At 37.0% G+C, this 20,727-nt stretch overlaps 1 protein-coding gene across 1 annotated transcript in view; it reads right to left on the bottom strand.

Moving 5' to 3' along the window:
* SNX29 (sorting nexin 29) overlaps nucleotides 1–20,727 on the bottom strand; it is a 441,491-nt gene that overhangs the window by 245,991 nt on the left and 174,773 nt on the right. Inside the window, exon 15 of the mRNA XM_074965421.1 lies at nucleotides 16,351–16,457. Within this exon, the coding sequence (XP_074821522.1) occupies nucleotides 16,351–16,457 (107 nt within the window). The remainder of the gene's footprint in view (nucleotides 1–16,350; nucleotides 16,458–20,727) is intronic.

The raw sequence follows: 20,727 nt of genomic DNA, 5'->3' as shown, positions 1-20,727 counted from the left end.
CTTAGTTAACCATTGTCATAGGTGCTAGTGCATAAACAATGGTTTTCCATGTGTGGTATTTACATTTTATTCAATACACAGGATTTTAAAACACCATGACCAGGCAAAAACTCAAAACAGTTACTTCTGAAACTATGCCTAAAATTTTCAAATCTAGATTAATAAACTAGGCACCTAATTAAAAGTAACCTGGTTTTCCAAAGATGCTGAACTATCCCAGCTCCAACTAATTTCAGCTCATAAGACTCCTATCTGCAGGATAGATATTGAAAATGATTTTATTGAGTTTTAGACACATAATTTAAATTTATTTTTAAACACCACACAATTTGCTAATATTTACTCCAAGTGAAACAACTTTTAATAATTTGTAATTTTTTTCCTGCATAGAAAAATCCTTCAGCTCTATTTTATGAAGTTGAGGGCATGCTACTCCTCCTCCTGTTCAATGAGTGGATTTAGAGAATGCAGCATTATTTCACAGTATGATAATAAATCATTTTATGGTGGCTTATAAATGGTTTTCTTATGCAAGTGGCTGTTTAGACTAATGCACTAATCCACAACCTAACCTACCTAACCCCTACCTAACCCCTCGTGTAGACAGCACTACGTCGATGGGACAGCTTCCCCTATCAACATACCCTACTGCCTCTCGGGGAGGTGGATTAACTATGCCGATAGGAGAAGCTCTCCCATTAGCATAGTAGCATCTTCATTAAAGCGCTGCAGCTGCGCTGCTGTACATGAGGATGCAGGCTGAGTTTTTCCACTTACAGCAGAGAATCAGCCACTGATGCAGGAAGAATAGAGCATTTACCCCTCAATACTTTAGTGCTTGCTCTTTGATGAGAGAATGAATTTTTTAATTTTTACAGTTAAAGTGATTTAGTTTTGAGTTAAACATTTTTAAACGAGTCTTTAGCACCATGTATCAGGCCACTTTTTGTTCTGAATGATCTTAATGGAACAACACAGACTGTTCATATTTTCCTTGCAGTTAAAACTCATTAAAATCTTATAGGTCATGTTTGAAGAAATTAGTCCAGGATTAATAGCATTTTTTGCTATTATTCATAATGGAAACATTATTCTCTACCTTGTGACATAGCGGGGTGCAATCCAGACCGGGGGGGGGGGCAGAGGGAGGGGGCTGTGTCACCCTTGCCCTGCAACCTGGGCTGCCTTGCAATGCCTTATTGTTGCAATGCCCAACCTGACCCGCTCACAAACAGCTTGCCAGCAATCAAGTCACTCCCAGATGGGTCTGTGTTTACCTGCAGCCTGCCATTCACACCGTGGTTCTCACCAGCCTTGGGTTAAACTGCAGGGTGACCCTAACACACTCTCAGTCCCAGATTTTCATCCAAAAATGTGTGTCTTGTATTGCCCAGCCCTCTCTAGGACAGTACGTATATATTCGCAAAAAGAAAAGGAGTACTTGTGGCACCTTAGAGACTAACCAATTTATTTGAGCATAAGCTTTCGTGAGCTACAGCTCACTTCAACAGATGCATCCGATGAAGTGAGCTGTAGCTCACGAAAGCTTATGCTCAAATAAATTGGTTAGTCTCTAAGGTGCCACAAGTACTCCTTTTCCTTTTGCGAATACAGACTAACACGGCTGTTACTCTGATACATACATATTAAGTCAATTATTCCTTTAAACAGTGTTACCCAGATACTTTTACTTAAACACTGGATTAGATAAAACAATAAAACAAGTTTATTAACAACAAAGAGATAGATATTGAGAATAAGTAACAAGGTATAAAAGTCAGATGTAGACACAAGAAATATAAAGAGAAAATGCTTTCTAGTGCCTAATTTAACTATATTAGATTCAAAGCAAAGTTTCTCACCACATGCTTCCAGCAGCATTAATGACCAAACTCTTCAGGTCAGGCCCCTGTCCCAGAGATAAATGGGTGTTTCCTTTGTCTTCTCAGAGACAGACAATGAGATAGACAGGAAGAGAGAGAGGGGTGTGTTGGGATGCTTTTATAGTTTTTTAGCTCCTCTTTGAAAAGCATTTCCAGCTGAGAACCAGGAGACAAGGCAGTCTGCTGGAAGAGGTAGACTCCGTGCTGTATCTTGGCAAAGATGGAGATCTTTTTGTCCCGGCCCCCTTCCCTGCAAAAGATTGGCCACTAGATAATGGCCCGTTAGCTTTGTTGACACCTGACCGGGGTGTCAACTTGCCCTTTGTCTTTGAGAAACTTTCAGAACTTTAACCACTCCCCAGACTTATCTGTGAAGCGCGCTTCAGTCATGATTTCAGCTTATGTTCATAACCTTACATATAACACTGCTATATGCACTTTACCATTACACTAGTGATCAGCAAGTTATGAGTTTTCAAATGATACCTCACACAGCATACTTTATACAAAGATTACTACAATAGCATGTAGAGTGTGAACACAGGAGTGTATTCCATCACATACGCCCTGTTGAAGAAGAAAATATTCCTTCAGGTATTTCCACAAATAACTGCCCACTTTCTGGCTACCATCTCTCATCGTTCTCAATGTGAGTAAAGTTAGAGGTTTCCTGCAGGAAGATGCCCCTTTTCAAAAATGGCCACTGTTCCAAATGGGAGCAAAGCCAAGCTGCCATTAGGAAAGAGAGGCCACCATTAACCGTAGCTTAATATTTTATATAAAAAGCCAAGTGAGTTCCTTTCTACAAGTGTGAAACTGTTAGAAATTTAGAACAGCTGGTACGAGCTCTCTCTCTCCCCCCATATTATGAAAGTGCTTCAAACTCTACTGCAATATTATTTGAATACAGAACGATGTCCATTTGTCCTTCACTGTCTGATTAAGAACAAATTACTTAAGAATCTTTCAAGAGTCAGACAAATGAAATCAAATACATTGCAATAACCCCTAAAGGCATAATACTTCAGTAGTAGTTATAATTTTATCATTTGGCCAACATCAAATAATAATAATTAAACTAAAAGTTATCTTCAGTTTCAACCTTAGGACAATTTTGTCATAAAGAGTGTGTAATCTACAGACAAGGAATTATTTTATTGCTGCAATAAATGACACTCCCAACCTAGGACAAAAAATTTAAGACTGTTTTCAAAATTCCAATTCTCTACTTATTTATCACTATTCAAACAACTATAATCACATCCCATAAATATCCTTAAAGTGACTGTTCATTAATTCCTTTTTGTTATTCCTTCTTTCTAGATACAAGAAACTGATTTTATTAACTACAAACCCACCAAAAAGAAAATACAGTACAGTCCTTTTCAATTCAAAACTGTATATTCGTAGATTACATATCAGAGTGTGCGATAAACCCTCCTGTGTCAGGTGTATACAATATAATCTATATTATCAAAAATGATTTCTCATACACAAAGCAGGTCACAAAGATTTCAGATCAGCACCCAGGAGGCCAGTCAGTGTGTTCATAGGTCCTTCTCTGTGCTACTGAAATAATACATTTACGTGCAGATAAAATGGCCTTTGAATTATTTCTTTAATGTACTCAGCATCAACATGGTTCCTCCTCCTCCACAACCAATTAATACATTTGGATACCATATATATTTTTAATATATTTTCTGTACAAAATTAAAGGAAATTCTCACTAATCATTTGTATTTTATTTTTTCATGTGTGTCTTACAATTTGTACAGACAAGACTACAGAATGGTGTTGCACAGTGTTAATATGTGAAACCCTACAGTGACAGGTCCTGTACCTGAACAGCTAAAGATAAAGTTCACAGGCTTCCCAAAATCAACTCTTTGGGGTTGCCAGGTATATTTCAGGAGTCCTGGTCTAATCAGAGTAACAAACGGTTGGGAAAACCGCTGGCTGCTGCATCCTTCCATTTATTCTCATAGCCAGAAAAGTCTAAAATGAAAATATACCAAGCAGCAAACAGAGCTGTGCTTATGTTTCCTCAAAGCTCCTGAACCTGGCTTCTGATCAGCAAATCCCATCTCACTCCTCTGGGAATGACACAGCCCTATAAGGTGCTGAGGCTAGCTATTATCAACCTCAACTCATTAGGTCCCAGTTAGGACTGCCTCCCTAAGGTGACTACGTGAATCTTTTTAGGGAGTGAAAACCACAGACCGCCATCTGGCTCAATGGATCCTCTTTATACAGCCACTACTGAGGCAGATGCAGCAAGATTAGGAGGTCCCGTACGGGGACACCAAAAGATATGACACCATCATACCTCCTTTGAGGGCACACATGGTAACCACAGGCCATATTTACGGTGTGCATGTAGGGTGAAATCCTAGCCCTAATGATGACAATGAGAGTTTTGTCTTTGACTTCAATGGGTCCTGGATCTCACCTCCAGTACCTAACATTGATGTTCCTCATTTTAGATAAGGTCTGTCTTCAGGTGTGTATAGTAACTGGAGATGTCAGCTTCAGGCATTTCTAAAGTGCATGCATCATAAGCATCAGCAGGAGGCACTTCTCTAGTAGTCTGCAAGGAAACCATACTGCTCCTGCTTCAACCTGCAAAAGTGAGAGCATGAGCAGTTCTGTCCATACATAGTCTTACACACTGGTCCAAACAGGAGACCTCTGGTGTGTTCATTCAAAATCAACACTCAAGTACACAGCTATCTGAAGCTTTCCTCTTGGCTTTGTCGACACTGGGAAAATGTATTGTGTTAAAAAACATGGCTATTACCTTAGGAGATTAACCACAACATGTGTTTGTGACTTTTAATACATATATGTGTTAATCTCCTAATATGTGTTAGGAGATTAACCACAACATGACTGTCCAAAGTTGTGTTTAAAATCATATTAGTCAAAACATTTTTTAACACAATGCATTTTCTAAGGGTAGACATAGTCTGTAAGTAATGGCAGGATGTTTTTTGGATTTTTCCATGAAACCACAAAGAAATTTCACAAAAATGAAAGACCTGTAGTATAAATGAAATATTTGCAACAAAGCCTCATGAATTCAGCATCTGCCGAGATTAGAATCAATTTCACAGGGATCTTACGTGAAAACAATTAAAGGTCTCTAAGTTTGTATATTAACTGCCAACAAAAGCAAACAATTTAAAAACCTCCCTACTCACAGGAGAAGGATTATTTATTTATTTAAGAAAGAAAATGGCATAAGGTGGGTAAAATTTCCAAATAAACTTCCACAAAAATAAAATTAGCAAGAACTGAAAAACTACAAGGGGGTTGGCCACAGGGAAAAGAAAGCAAGATTTATGTTGGGGTGGGAAAGACTTCAAGAGAGAAAAACAAGTATAACTGTTCTTAGTGGCATTTAGTCAAGCACACTCATCCTCACTGCTGTAAGAGACAGTCACCACTGTCAGAATAGTACTGTTGTCAAGAATGGTTCTAGCCTTGAAAGCACTTCTTGACAATGACTGGCAGTTCTCTATGGAGCACGTGTGAGTGGTTATACAGATGCCCGCTAGTGCTCATTATTTGTATTGTGGATTCTTGGTACCTCGGACAGCTGGTGTTTGCCTTGAACTTGACTTTTTAAAGAACACTTTATACTATTGATTGCATGCTGTTTTCCATGGGTTGCTGTATCTATTCTTTCATTTTCCTGATATATATAATTACATAGCGTTTGCCGTCACATACATTAGATGCTATATGCAACATTCCAGATTGCAGAAACGTAACACATCATTTATTGGTGTTCCAGATATCATTATGATTCAAATAATATTATGATTAAACATAAGACGTCCATGATACATCCATTTATCCATTGTTCTGTGTGTCTTTGGTAATCTGCCTCAATCATGGCAGCTGTGGATAAAGTTTTTTGGGGGGTTATTTACTTTATATTGAAAAGTGCTCTCAAACATTACATAAACTAATGACTGATAAACTCCAGCAGTTTGTACCACCATGAAGAAAATTTAGCCCACCTATGAAATTAGCCCCTCAACCATTAATTCAATTACCTTTATTTTATCACTATTCAATAAAAGACCCAAATTCTGCTTCAAAATTTATGACTAAAATAACTGAACCTAAAAACCTCTCAATGCCAACTGGTAAAGGACTCATTGTTCTGTAAGAGTAACTCCTGGCAGGCCTGACAAACTCACTACCCTCAACCTATTGTTTTTGCAGTATTTATCTAAAGAAGGTCAAGTGAGGTATCTAATAAAAGCTTATGTGATACCAATTCTAATAATCATTGTGAGATGTACATACGGATTATATTTAAGGAGTTGTGTAAGTGTACTGTTTTGCATATGGAGTCAACCCAGGACGTGAAGGCAACTTGGATCCAGCACAAATGGAAGGGAACCAGAGGTCTTGTAACTCTTCACTGAAGAAGGCCTTTGAATAGCAAGGGATGTTCATGAATGCTTGGAACCTTGTTGACTGAAAATCAGCTAGTTCTAGAAAAGACTGAATCCTTGGGGGGAAATCTACTGTATTACTGTAGACCCAGGTTTCATTTTATATTTTTGTTTTATAAGTAACCATTTCTGTTTCCATTACCCTTATTCACTCTTCCTTAAATCTTAGCCTTTGATAATAAACGTAGATTGCTTTCACTATAATTGTATGTCAGTGTTGTGATATTATAAAGGACCTGATCCTGAGTAGTACCAGTCAACCTGTGAGTATACTGGTCCCTTGAGGACAGTAAACCTGGTAATTTCTGTGAGCATCAAGTGACAGGGGCAGGATACTACAGGCGGACGCTTTCAGAAATGCTTGGGGGCTGGGGTATACCTACTGTGAACCTCTAAAGCAAATGAAGGGCTAGCAGAGTTCCTGGGGAGACTGTTTGGGTGGCTAACAGACTTGACTGGATGTCATTTCCCTGACACCATCACCACAAGCAAATATTCCTCTTGCTGGATGTGGGGGCAACAAGGTGACTCACAGTTGTGGCCAGCCCAAGACAGCATCACAATGACCAATAAGTTCATTTACTGATACCAATATCTTATCTATCCTTTAGAAAGAAACAAGGAAGAAAATGTATCCATTCATACTGAAAATTTAGGAGGTAAAAAGCAGCACAGGGATTTACTTCAAGAGGGAATACCAATATATTAGCATCACAAACTAGCTTTCTCTTCAAAACAAAGTATATGCATATATTACATCGTCAAAGCCGCACTACCATAAAACAGCTTATTTAGGAAAGAATATTCAGAATAGCAATTGACATGTATTTGACTAAAGTTTTACAGTAATAAAACACCTATTACTGTGAACTGAATTACTTCAAGTTAGGTTATTTTTTCCTGGTTGTCTGTTGATAGGTTTATTTGCTTTTTTATTGTCTTGAACCAAAAACTAAACTGGAAGCTGGGCTTCAGACTGGAGCATAATTAGTGGCTGCCAAAAACAGAAGAGCTGAGATATGATAATCAGTAAGAGTAATGGAAGTGATAATCTTATTTCATAAATGAAAATTTAACAAAATAATAGTTAAAACTGTTTTCAAGTCTATTTTTGATCTAAAGCCCATTGAGGTTCATGGAAAGACTCACTGACTACAAATCGACTTTAAATCAGGCTCTTTAAAAGTATTTTTTCACTGTGTTAACACACATGCCAACCATTTGTCCACTCTATGTTACAAATTAGAAATGGGCCAAGTCTGGAACCCAAATCAGAATCCCTAAGAAGCTCAAGAGATAAGCAGGGCAGATTTGAATCACCAGATCTGAACCCACCCCTACAATTTCAGTTCCAGGTGTGGTACTAAACTAATCTGGATGTAAATATTGTTCCCTTGGCCCATCCATAAATCACAAAACAGCACTACATAACCCCACAGCAAGACTTTAAACATAATGAATACAGGCCCTTCTAAATACAGTAGTAATCCGTTTTAGTAGTGAAAAGGTGGTGCAGTCTTAGGAATGTGAGAAATTACTTCAAGACATACCTGAGCAATTTATCCTATGCCTCTCAAATTTATCAGACATATCACCTACACACACATACACATGCCATTATTTTATATATAAAACAGATATCAGAAGCCATCCTATACATTGTATTGTAAAGTTTAAGGAATAGCCAAAGTGTTCACAGCAACATTATTGTTCACACATACCAATATTTTGTCGGGAACTTTCAGAAAAGATCGTTTTAAATGGTAAACATTTATCACAGCCTACTTTTCTGCTAACTGAGTCCCAGAAAATGGGATTTTGAAAAAATAACTGGACGAAGAAAAAAAATCTGACTAGAGATGAGTGTATTAGCAAATGGATGATTAATTACGTGCACTGAATGATGGGATTGGAAGGGACCTCAAGAGGTCATCTAGTCCAGTCCCCTGCACTCATGGCAGGACTAAGTATTATTTAGACCATCCCTGACAGCTGTTTGTCTAACCTGCTCTTAAAAAATCTCCAATGATGGAGATTCTACAACCTCCCTAAGCAATTTATTCCAGTGCTTAACCATCTTGACAGTTAGGAAGTTTTTTCTAACGTCCAACCTAAACCTCCCTTGCTGCAATTTAAGCCCATTGCTTCTTGCCCTATCCTCAGTGGTTAAGAACAACACTTTTTCTCCCTCCTCCCTGTAACAACCTGTTATGTACTTGTAAACTGTTATGTTCCCTCTCAGTCTAAACAAACCCAATTTCTAAAATCTTAACTCATAGATCATGTTTTCTAGACCTTTAATCGTTTTTGTTGCTCTTGTCTGGACTTTCTCCAATTTGTCCACATCTTTCCTGAAATATGGCACCCAGAACTGGACACTATAGTCCAGTTGAGGCCTAATCAGCGCGGAGTAGAGCAGAAGAATTACTTCTCATGTCTTGCTTACTACACCCCTGCTAATACATCCCCACTGTATTTTCCACTGAATGCATCCGATGAAGTGAGCTGTAGCTCACGAAAGCTTATGCTTAAATAAATTTGTTAGTCTCTAAGGTGCCACAAGTACTCCTTTTCTTTTTGCGGATACAGACTAACACGGCTGCTACTCTGAAACTTAACTTGTCTAAGCAATTTTTAACTTGTTATTTCTCTATTTTAGCCTCTGATTCTACCTCATTTTCACTGGCATTCACTATGTTAGATGTCCAATCACCACCGACCTTCTTGGTGAAAACCGAAACAAAGAAGCCATTAAGCACCTCTGCCATTTCCACATTTTCTGTTATTGTTCCCCCCCCCCCCATTAATGGGCCTACCCTGTCCTTGGTCTTCCTCTTTCTTCTAATGTATTTGTAGAATATTTTTTTTACCTTTTATGTCTCTAGCCAGTTTGATCACTTGATGATTACCTGTTCTGTTCATTGGGGGGTACCTGGCTTTGGCCACTGTCATAAGACAGGATACTGGGCTAGATGAACCTTTGGTCTGACCCAGTATGGCCGTTCTTATGTTTTTATGTTGTTGGATAATCTGTGCCCTGCTGTGTTATTTTCCAAACAGATGTCTAAGTAGTTAAAGTCCCTCATCACCACCAAGTCCTGTGCTTTGGATGATTTGGTTAGTTGTTTAAAAAAGCCTCATCCACCTCTTCTTAGTTAGGTGATTAGGTGGTCTGTGGTAGACCTCTACCATTACATCACCCTTGTTTTTTTTACCCCTTTTACTCTTACCCGGAGACTTTCAACAAGTCTGTCTCCTATTTCAATCTCACCCTCAGTCCAAGTGTAGACATTTTTAATATACAAGGCAACACCTCCTCCTTTTTTTCCATGCCTGTCCTTCCTGAGCAACCTGTACCCTTCTATACCAATATTCCAGTCATGCGTATTATCCAAACAAGTCTCTATGATGCCAACTATGTCATAGTTGTGCTTATTTACTAGCATTTAGAGTTCTTCCTGCTTATTCCCCATACTTCACGCATTAGTATACAGACATCTAAGATGCTGATTTCATTCCCCCCCCCAGTTCCGTCTTGTCTCTCCCTTATCCCTGCTATAACAGCCCATGCTCCCCATAAATGATGACCCAGACTTGAAGAAGAGCTCTGTGTAAGCTTGAAAGATTGTCTTTCTAACCAACAGAAGTTGGTCCAATAAAAGATATTAGCCCACCCACCTTGACCCATGGATATGTTATTTTAAAAAATAATAATTTTGACAGGAAAGAGAACTGAAGAACTTAATTGAAAAATTCTACTAATTAAAAAACTAGTTATGCAAATAAAAATATTCCCTGTATTATTTGCAAAGTTCCATTACTAACAGAAAGCCAGTCTATGAAACTATCATTTATTAGAAAGAACGCTATCAGCACAAAGATCGATACTTGTTTGACAAGAACACTGAAAGCTGACAGACAACTCCATTTTCACAAGACTGCACTATATCATTATTATATGAAAAAATGTAGAGGCCAAGCATACGGAAACTGTTCCAAGACATAAATGTATTCTTTTCATGTAATTATTGAAGAAGAACATAAAAACGGCCATACTGGGTCAGACCAGTGGTCCACATAGCCCAGTATCCTGTCTTTCTACAGTGGCCAATGCCAGGTATTTCACAGGGAATGATCAGAACAGGCAATTGAGTGATCCATCCCACCATCCTCTCCCAGCTTCTGGCAAACAGAGGTTAGGGACACACCAAGCATAGTGTTGCATCCCTGACCATCTTGGCTAATAGCCATTGATGGACCTATCCTCCGTGAACTTACCTAGTTCTTTTTTGAACCCTGTTGTTTTAGCTTTCACAGCACCCTTTTGAAACGAGTTCCATAGGTTAACTGTATGTTGTGTGAAGAAGTAGTTCCTTTTGTTTGTTTTAAACCTGCTGCATATTAATTTCATTGGGTGGACACCTAGTTCTTGTGTTATGTGAAGGAGTAAATAACATTTCCATATTCACTTTCTCCATGTCGTTCAAGATTTTATAGACCTCTATCATATCACCTCTTAGTAGTGTCTTTTCCAAGCTGAAAAGTCCCAGTCTTTTTAATCTCTCCTCGTACAGAAGCTGTTCCATACCCCTAATAATTTTTGTTGCCCTTCTCTGTATCTTTTCCAATTCTAATATACCTTTTTTGAGATGAGGCAACCAGACCTGCACACAGTATTCAAGATGTGGGTATACTATGGATTTATATAGAGGCATTAAGATATTTTCCGTCTTATTATCTATCCCTTTCCTAATGGTTCCTAACATTGTTAGCTTTTTTGACTGCCACACACTGAGCATATGTTTCAGAGAACTATCCACAATGACTCCAAGATCTCTTTCTGAACTTAATACAGCTTAAACACCTTGACTAATTTGAAATGAAATTAATGAGAAACTAAAAGTTAAAATTCAGACTGAAACAAGAAAGCAGTTCAAATACAAATACCAGCACAATTCTGAGGCCTCAGGATCCAACTGACAAAGTACTTAATTATGCTAAAAAAAAAAGGCACGAAAGATGTAAAAATTGACATACGACAGTTAAACCAAAACATTCAACATTTGGTTTAACATCATGTAATTGTAAAATAACTTTCACAGATATTGTCTCAAATGTTTCAAACAAGTTGACTTTGAAAATACAGCCAGATAATTTGTCAGGAATTTGAAAACCCAAACTTAACCTTTTTTTTTCCATAGATGTCAAATCTCATAAATATCTAAATATTCATAAATGAACTCTTATTCTCATCTGTCGAGTATTTTTATTAGAATAGAGTAATTAAAATATTGGGTTCACGTGATCAGCATGTGGAAGTTCCGAGTGGAAGAAAGTTATCAAATCTCACATTCTAAGTGTCTGGAAATCAACTCTTTAGGCATGAAAAACAAGTATAATGCAATTTTAGTACTTCTATTTAACTTTAAATGTTTGAGAGAAAGACATGGTAAAGTATTACACAAAGCCCTCTGAGAAACTCAGAAAAGGAACTCAAAACTTTTGGGGAAACTGAGCTCTAAAACCTGAGCACTGTATTTCACCAGACATTTTTAGGTATAAAAGACAATAACTGGCTCCCAAATATGCCTTTGCATACGCTACAAAGGCCCAGGAGACATGGATATTCTCCACCCATTCTGGCTCTCCTCCATAAAGAAGTCATTCCACAAACCTTCCATGACTACAGTAACTACAGAGGGCATTTCAGGGATCAGGGAACTGTGGTCCACAGTTTCAGTGCACAGAGCCTCTGTCCAAGCAATGGGTCTATCCCCTTTATTTCCCATTTCCTGACAGGAATAATCTGCATCAGGAAATAGAAAGCCCAATTTTAATTATTGAGTCTTTAGCAGCATCTTCGTAAAACACATTAGGGGCATCTTGAGCAAATTTTTCCGCATAAGTTATAATTTAAATTTGATGAAATGCAAGTTTAAACCATGAATAAAATCAATCATGAATAAGGCCCTAAATTGTACAAGCCTGAAACTGCAAGGAAAGCTGAATTCTGTTCTCTGTAATTATACATACTTAAGAAAAGTCACCGAAAAATTAGTGTGTCAGATATTTTTTTTTTCCAATTTTCCATTATGAGTGCTCATCTCCTCATTTCAGGAAATGTTCATTACTAGTCTATAGCGACAAAAAGAAAGACATTGTAAACAATAGTGTCCCTTATGGATATCAACCCAGCCACAGATCTTGTTTTTGTTTACACATCCTGAACATCAGTCACAGCTGTTTTTTGTTTTGTTAACTAATCCTTAGCAATGCCAGCTCTGCTAGGACAGCAAATGTTCAGTGACTATTTATTTTGAGGGTAATTGTGATGCAGGCTATAAGGAGTTTACATTTCCCAGTAGGAAATGTAAGGTGGAAAAACTTCTGGAGCAGATGAAATTATTTAAACAAATCCTTCAAAACCAATGCAAATCAAAACACTCATGTTTATTCCTTATGTTCAACAAAATGACATTAACAGCACAAAGCAAAACATGTCTTACCTGTGCATTTAAACTTGTTTAATTGTTCATGGACTTGCATTATAAATATCTCTAGAGTCCATTTTCCTTTGAATACAGGACAAGGTAAAATTTGAATCTGGTCCCATGTTATATGAGATTGACTAACTGAGAGCCAAATGTAAGGGGACAAACATTGCTCAATGTTACCCAAACACTCTGTCAACAACTCAAAATATTAGGGGCTTTGGGACTGATCTCAGATTTTTGCATTAGAAGAAATCATGGTACCAAGAATGATGTTCTTTATGTGGCTCTTTCTAGAAAGTGCCATAGAATTTTTTAGTGTAGAATTTATGCAAAAGTAAAACATGTCTTAATAAATATTCATAATGTTTAAAGCACGAAAAGTGTTTCTAATAAGTTTAATATGGAATTTTATTACATCAACTTTCTACTGCTTTTTTGTATTCATTATATGTTTATACATTTCTTTTGTTAAATCAATCCATTCATAAAACAGCAATAAAGAATAATAGAGGGCATCTGAATAAAACTCCATTACAAATGATAAGAAGAAATTCAGATCATTTTAATAATAAACGGTGATAATATGTACTCAAGAGATATCACTAACAAAACTCTCCATAATGGAAAACCATGAAGAAACAAATTCGGATATTACATTCTATTACATGAACATTTCAGCTCAGCTTCTGTTATACCCATTTTTAATATTTCATCAGCAATCAAGTCTTATCTCATATTACTTTAGAGACTGCAGGATCCTGATCATCTGGTGACAAGTTCATGGCAGGGTCTCTGACCTGATGTGAAATGTTCTACCAGCCACATGGGTCCTGCAAGCGGTGTGCTTATAGCTCTGGATTACCTTAATCTGGTCATGCCAACAGACCCTTTCCTTCCCCCCAGCTCCTTCTCCATAGCACTGCCATAGCAGCATTCAGGAGTGTTCCCCTTCCTACTTCTCAACTTGACAATAGAATGGGCCCATGTAAAAAGTGACAGCAGAGTTGGTACCCTGCACTTGTTGAGGGAAAAAGCAAGGGGCAGTGTCAGTAACAGCACCTGGATTATTATAGAGTCGTGTCCTCACTTTTGGCATGTGAATATATTAACACAACATCCTACAATGGGCATAAAGTCAGGCTGCCTGCATTAGATATGGTTTGCAGCTAGGCTTTACAATGGAGCAGGTGTATCTGCAATTCTACAGAAGCAGACGAATTCTGAGAGACTAGGTATTGGCAGCATTGTATGGAAACTTCATAGTGTCATCAGCAAATCCTGAACCTCTGGGAGAACAATATAGCAGCTGAGACCAGGTTGTTTTTTTAATGTTTATCAAGACATTTTACCTGGATTTTTTACTAAGACATGCACCTCAGACAGGTTTGGCAACAGAAAAAGACCAGATAAACCCATAAAAGGGCATACCATTTGAGAAAGTGGTGACCAAACATAAAAGGATTACTTGTAGTTGTCCAAACATGTTTTCGAAGGATAGTATCCAGCTGTTCAAAGAATGGAGTATTTTTGTCAATATTCTCCCTACAGCTAGATAACAATTTGATTATCCAAGAGGTTTGAGTAGATGGGGATACACGTAGCCTCCCTCAAGTAAATGAAGCATGGTCCAAGATGCAGATATAAGGTGACTTTGGAATGTTTAGGTAGAGGCAGAGGTGTACTGCAATGCTTAATTAATATTTTAAGGGATGTATGTGTTTGACCTTAAAGTTTAACTTTTTTGTTTTTTTGTCTGTGAATTTCATTTTTATTGAACCTTATAACAAACATTATGTCTCTAACCCTTTTTTTTTTTTTTTTTTAAATAATAAGCTTAATAGCCTTCAAAGGTGGAGCTCATGAGTAAGGCTAAGATTTTGTCATGGATATTTTTAGTAAAAGTCAGGGACAGGTCATGGACAATAATAAAAAATTCAGGGAAGCCTGTGACTTGTCCCTGACTTTTACTAAAAATATCCGTGACAAAATGGGGAGCCTGGGCCCAGGGTTCCCCTCCGCTGGAGGCTCTGAGCTGAGGGGGTCCCCCCTGCCGCCCACAGTGGCCGGAAACTGGGGGGGGGGGTTCCCCTGCCGCAAGGCAGCAAGGGTACCCCACGGCTCCCTGCCTCCACAGGCGGCTGGTGACCTGCAGCTCCCAGCCAGAGCTGGCTGAAGTCACGGAGGTCTTCGGAAGTCAGGGATTCCATGACCTCCATGACTAAATTGCAGCCTTACTCATGAGTATCACAAGCTTTGTCAATATAGTTACATCAGCAGAGCTTCTAACGTCCATCAGTCATTTCAGTATTAACATCACATCCATGGAACTCAACAATATACATCAATGCAGCACTAACAGACTATGCCACAGTTCTGCAACATCAATTAGGAGATGTTAAGAGTCCTCCAGGAAGTTACAAGTTTCACAAGATACGCTATTGGAACTTTTAAGCTCCAGAAAGTCTCAAGAAAGGCAAAAGCTCAGCTGGCACAGGCAACAAAGCTTATAATTTTATAAGGTCTTGAAGTGGAGATTGTAACTTACATAAGGCCTGAAACATGTGGCTCATGACAGTTACAAACTCAGCAAGTAACACTGGCAGCAAATGTAACAATTGTGGACACTGTTTTACTCAGGATGACCCTCAAATAAGTTATCGGTGTCTGAGGAGATTCCAAGTACTACAAGCTAGTTCCAAAATTAACAGTGTAATTAAATATCTTTTTAACATGGAAAGTAAACAAAACCAATATTGTCCACAATTTTTTTAAACTGAGAACAAGTATATATGATACATTTGAAACTGGTAAAGTGTAACTCTATTTTGGTACTAAAGTGTGGATGTTAAGAATACTTTTCCCAAAAGGAAAAAAAAGTTAGTTGTCAAAATTTCCATGGCTAAAAATTATAGCTTCTTCAATCAACTTACAACTTTTGAAATAAACAGCTTAAAGCATTAGAAATATCAGACTGCTTCTTTAAAGAATTAAAGGGACACCAAAATTCAGGCTAAGAATGGAAATTGTCTTTCACCTTGAACTATTAAGTCACTGTTATTATCTACATAATAAAATTCCAGGATTGTCGACCTGTGTGTCACTCTGAAGCCTAGACTGTCTGTGGAGTCATTGTGAAGAAATGGAAACAGCTATGTGGTTTAGAACTCGTTTTGTTCAGATTATCACAAGGTTGAATCATTACTGGGATTTGCAGTCTGTTACCATCCAAATTTTTAAATTCTCAGCCATTTTGACATTATGAATTACAGCTGTGCAACAGCAAGGTCTGTATCTATGTCATGCCAAGAGTCCCAGACCATTGTGATATCAGAGATAACTCAACCAGTTACCACCCTGACTCTACAGCTAATTTGAACGCAACCTCTTAATTGTTTGTATGAGATGGTGGATTACTTGGCCCAACTGCCACAGCTGTCTGACAGCATGAGCTTTAAGCTACTATCTCCATAAAAAAACTTCTGAAGTGTAACAGATTCTTACCTCAATTAGTTTTCTTTCATAGGAGTTTGCTAGTTCCTCATGGTTTTCTATTTGCTTTTGTTCAGGTATGGTAAATTCCCCGTCAATATTCCAAAGGTTTGGCAGAACTAAAACAAAACAAAAAAATACAAGAGTAGCCTACAAAGGAAATAAATGTAGAAGCTCTTAAATCTCTTAAACAATTTTTTGAAAATGAACAGCTTTTAAAAAATCCTTGAAAATAAGTATCCTAATATGGTGCAAATTGTATGTGAGTAATATCAAACAATAAACTAAATACTGGAAAAAGTAATTTCAATGCCAAGGGTGCTTTCTTATAAGGTTTAAGTAACTTCCCATAATTTAACAGCAAACATAAAAACTGAAACTGATTAGCTATTTGTGTGCATGGTTCCCTAATTCATGCATGCAGTCAATATAATTTTACACCTAAGCTATCTGAAAATTTAACTCTTAACTCTTTAAATTTAACTCTTAAAATCTCTGCCTATTTCTTTTTAACACATTTAAATTTTTTTTTTATGTTGTTATCTGTATGATTTCCAGACTTACAATTCCCATTTGTTCTGTGATTCACCTACTATGATTAGATTATTTGTTCTTCACTAAAGGGGAAGCTGACCTTCAATACTTTTACACAACATATTGATGGGGACAGACCTCAAGAATATTTAGTAAGAATCAAATAAGTAATAACCATTATTAAGACGTTAGTCATTTTGTGTGCACGTTCACAATAACTGTGTTCTAAAATTAGATACACAATTTTATTAAATTTAAAAGCCTGACCCAAAAATATATAACTACTCCCTAACTTGAAGTTTGCATAGTTTCAAAGATAGTTGATTACATTTCCTTAGTCAAGATACTGTAATTTTGAAAAAACAAAGAACTGTTGTTCAGTGAGTAAAAGTACACCAAAACTCCATAACCTTGACTAAATTACATTCAACAAATCTCAGAATACAATTCCATTTCCCTACAAGTCAATCAAAATTTGCTGAATAAACTATGATGGAGTCATGAAAGGAGAGTCCAATGTTGCCCGATCTCATATTACACATTAATTATTTTACTTAAGAACCCCAGTTATTACTTTGAGGGTTGATAGGTTCTTGCCCCAGGATCAGGCCCAGTATTATTCAAATTATTATATAGCTGGGAATCCCGATGTGCACCGTTTCAACACTCAAGCTATAGGAACTCTTTTATATTTACAAATATAGTTTATTAATACATTTAGCACAGTCGCAAACACCCCAACTCAGTAAGGTAGATAGAGATACTACAGAATGTACATCTGCACATTGATATACTCACACCATCTCCTGTAGAAGAACCTGAAATGTTAGCCATTATCTTCCTCCTCACCCTTACCTTCCCCATCATCACCAGTGGCCATCATTCAGGCACCTCCCGAGGACTACATCTCTCACTCCTTCTGCCCCTAGGCTGGGATACCACTTTTATAATACATTACACTGACACCGCAATGTTCGGTGCATATTCAGTGGGGGTTTTCCTGCTTTTCCTTATTTGTATTTCCTCACCTTACTAATGTTGGAGTGTTTTTTTCCTATAGGTTAGTATATCAGTGATCTCAACTTATCATTTACATCCATTCATTACCACGGCTCTTTCATGGTTACATATCGCATTTGTTATTTCTGTCCTAACTGGTTATTTCAGTTCTCTCCAAAATTCCAAGTTGTGGTGTACTTGTTAAGTTTAAAAGGGTATGAACTTAGGAAAGCCCCTATGCCAACCTGCTTTAACACATCCTATATGTTAAAGGTTGCAGCCATATATGGACCTTATGCGTTAGCTCATCACCATCCATCTAGGTGAAAGGTCCCAAACATATGTATGCTAACTTTGCCTTTGCTCAACATACAAGATGTGACCTGCAGGTCCCTTGTGTTACAACCAAAATATACTGTAATATAAATCTATAAACCTATTATAATAGAACAAATAATGAAACCCATAAGAAAATAAGAAACTTATAAGAAAAGACAGGTAGGCAAGCAAGCAGGCAAGGCTTATCTCATGTATGTCAGTTCATTTCCAGGACACTTCAGTGGTTGACTCATGTATCTGTGGTCAGAACTTCCCCTTAAACTCTATTTTCAGCTCCCCTAATGCTGTGGTTTCTGTTGGACTGTTTATTTGTGCAAAGTTTATCTGTTCAAAGTGCATAGGTATCAAACCTTATGCTAACTTGCTGAAGCTAATGTCTTACACCATACACCCTACAGGCTCCTTGCATTACTGCTGAATATAATGCAAAGCAGTAAATAAAATAAAGGCAAGCTAGCCCACTGGGCTACACAAACAATACAGAACAACACTTGAGAGTGATCAGATAGGAGAGGAAAATAAGTCAATTATTGCTTTTTCAGATCACTGTGCATTAGTTCTGAATCAAGTGACCAAAAATTTAATACCCTTCTAAAAAAGCATGTGTCAATGAAACTACCATTGAATTCAGAAAAACAATGTTTCAGAACATTCAGAAACAACTTGACCGTAAAAGTTAAGATTTAATTAACTATTTTGGGTCCACATTCTCAATCACTTGGTATGACTAAAATACTATTATTTAAGTGTTGCAAGAATAGCTAATGTTCAGAATTTTTCTTACACAAGTTGCTGCAGCATTTAGGGTACAACCTGAACTGAAATTATTTTTCTATTTTTCAGAACTGCCAGCGAATGAAAAAATCAGTTATTAGCAGAGCTCTGGATTCTTGTCATTAGTGGTGGTTGTCGAAAAAGGAGGAAAGATCATAGCTTGATATTCAGAACTCAGATTGAATTTCCATGGTTGGAAGAAGATAATGACCATATATGTAATAAAATACAGTTCTTAAATGGTAATTTGTCAAACTGTATGCTACTAATATACCTGTGCTACTTGAAAATGTGATCGGCAGCCAATAATCTGCTGTGAAATGATGCATAACTGCCACCACTAACACCACCAAAGCTGATAACATTATGATTTATATAGACATCTGTTCTCAGTTAGAGGCAATTTTTATCCTACATTTATAACTGCACAACAGGAAGATATTGTTCAAATATAAAAAATGGTAAAGGAAAAAAAATTGGCAGAACGCAATCCTGATCTTAAATCAAAAGTCAAAGTTTCAAACATATTATTTTTAAGAAATAATTATTTTTAAGGTACAGAAAGACTACTTTTAAAAAGTGTATTTTTAAAATAATTTTTTAAAATTAGGTTATTTATGTTTAGAACATTTTTGAGGTTTGCTTTTAAGGTCCTGTTGTCTTCAGACCCATCTAATTTACCATTCTTTTTCTAAATTTGCCTAAATTAGTTTGAAAGACATGCAAGAGCTGTTTTTATTCATATGTACTGTACAGCAGAAATTTACGTTTTATGGATTAACAATTTAGACAAAACCTAACACTCTAGAGAACTGAATAGCATCTGCTTAGGCTCAGAAGGATCAGATATTTATTGATAACTGTCGGTAATCAACACTTTCACTGTATACACAAACCAATGAAAAAATATTTTCATTGATAATTGAAATTTACAGAAAGCTAAAGTAGAAATAATGCTGCTTGATAATTTAGAGTTTGATTTAGGATATCCATTTTGTATATTTTGACATGTAACACTGGCAATCTGTATTTTAATGGTTATAAAGCTTTAACATTTTGAATGTCAAGGTCTACTGTCATTAAATAATGAAAGTTAAATGGAGTTTACAAGAAGTCACAAACAAACACTTGTGAAAGACCCCTAACAGAAGATCTCTAGCTTCAATCTGCCACAAAGTTTATGGGTAACCTACACCACATTCACACAAACCATGGCAGATGCGGATACTTGATGCACAAATGGAATATTAAAAGCTCTCCAGTGTGCGACTGTGGTCAACTAAAACAGACCACAGAACTATAACAACTCAATGCCTGATTCACAAATATGAAGGAGGCATCACAGCGATACACTCTGCTACTCCTGATGCAATTATCTGGCTAAACCACCTAAATGTAAAATTATAGTTGTTGTTCTACATGTGTATCAGTCATACGAAGAAGAAGATGAAATAATTATTGCCTGAAATCCCTATTGTCTGATCACCTCAGAATTTCCCACAAGTGTAAAAACATAAGTCAATATAAATTCCCCCACCCCCAAAATACTTTAAAATCCACAATTTTGCAAAGTGTGGAGTTTTACATAGATAGACATAGAAAAAATGCTTTAAAATAAACATCAATGTTGTCTGTCAAAATTCTAAAAAATAAAAATTAAATTCTATCAAGCCTACATATGACTAAGTTAATTATTTTTAAGATGAGTCTTAATTCCTATTTGACAATGATAGAGTAGATATA

Source organism: Natator depressus, chromosome 10, assembly GCF_965152275.1.
Source record: "Natator depressus isolate rNatDep1 chromosome 10, rNatDep2.hap1, whole genome shotgun sequence".
NCBI lineage: Eukaryota > Metazoa > Chordata > Testudines > Cheloniidae > Natator > Natator depressus.
Note: the sequence above shows the minus strand (reverse complement) of the source record. Positions and strands in the feature narration are given on the sequence as shown.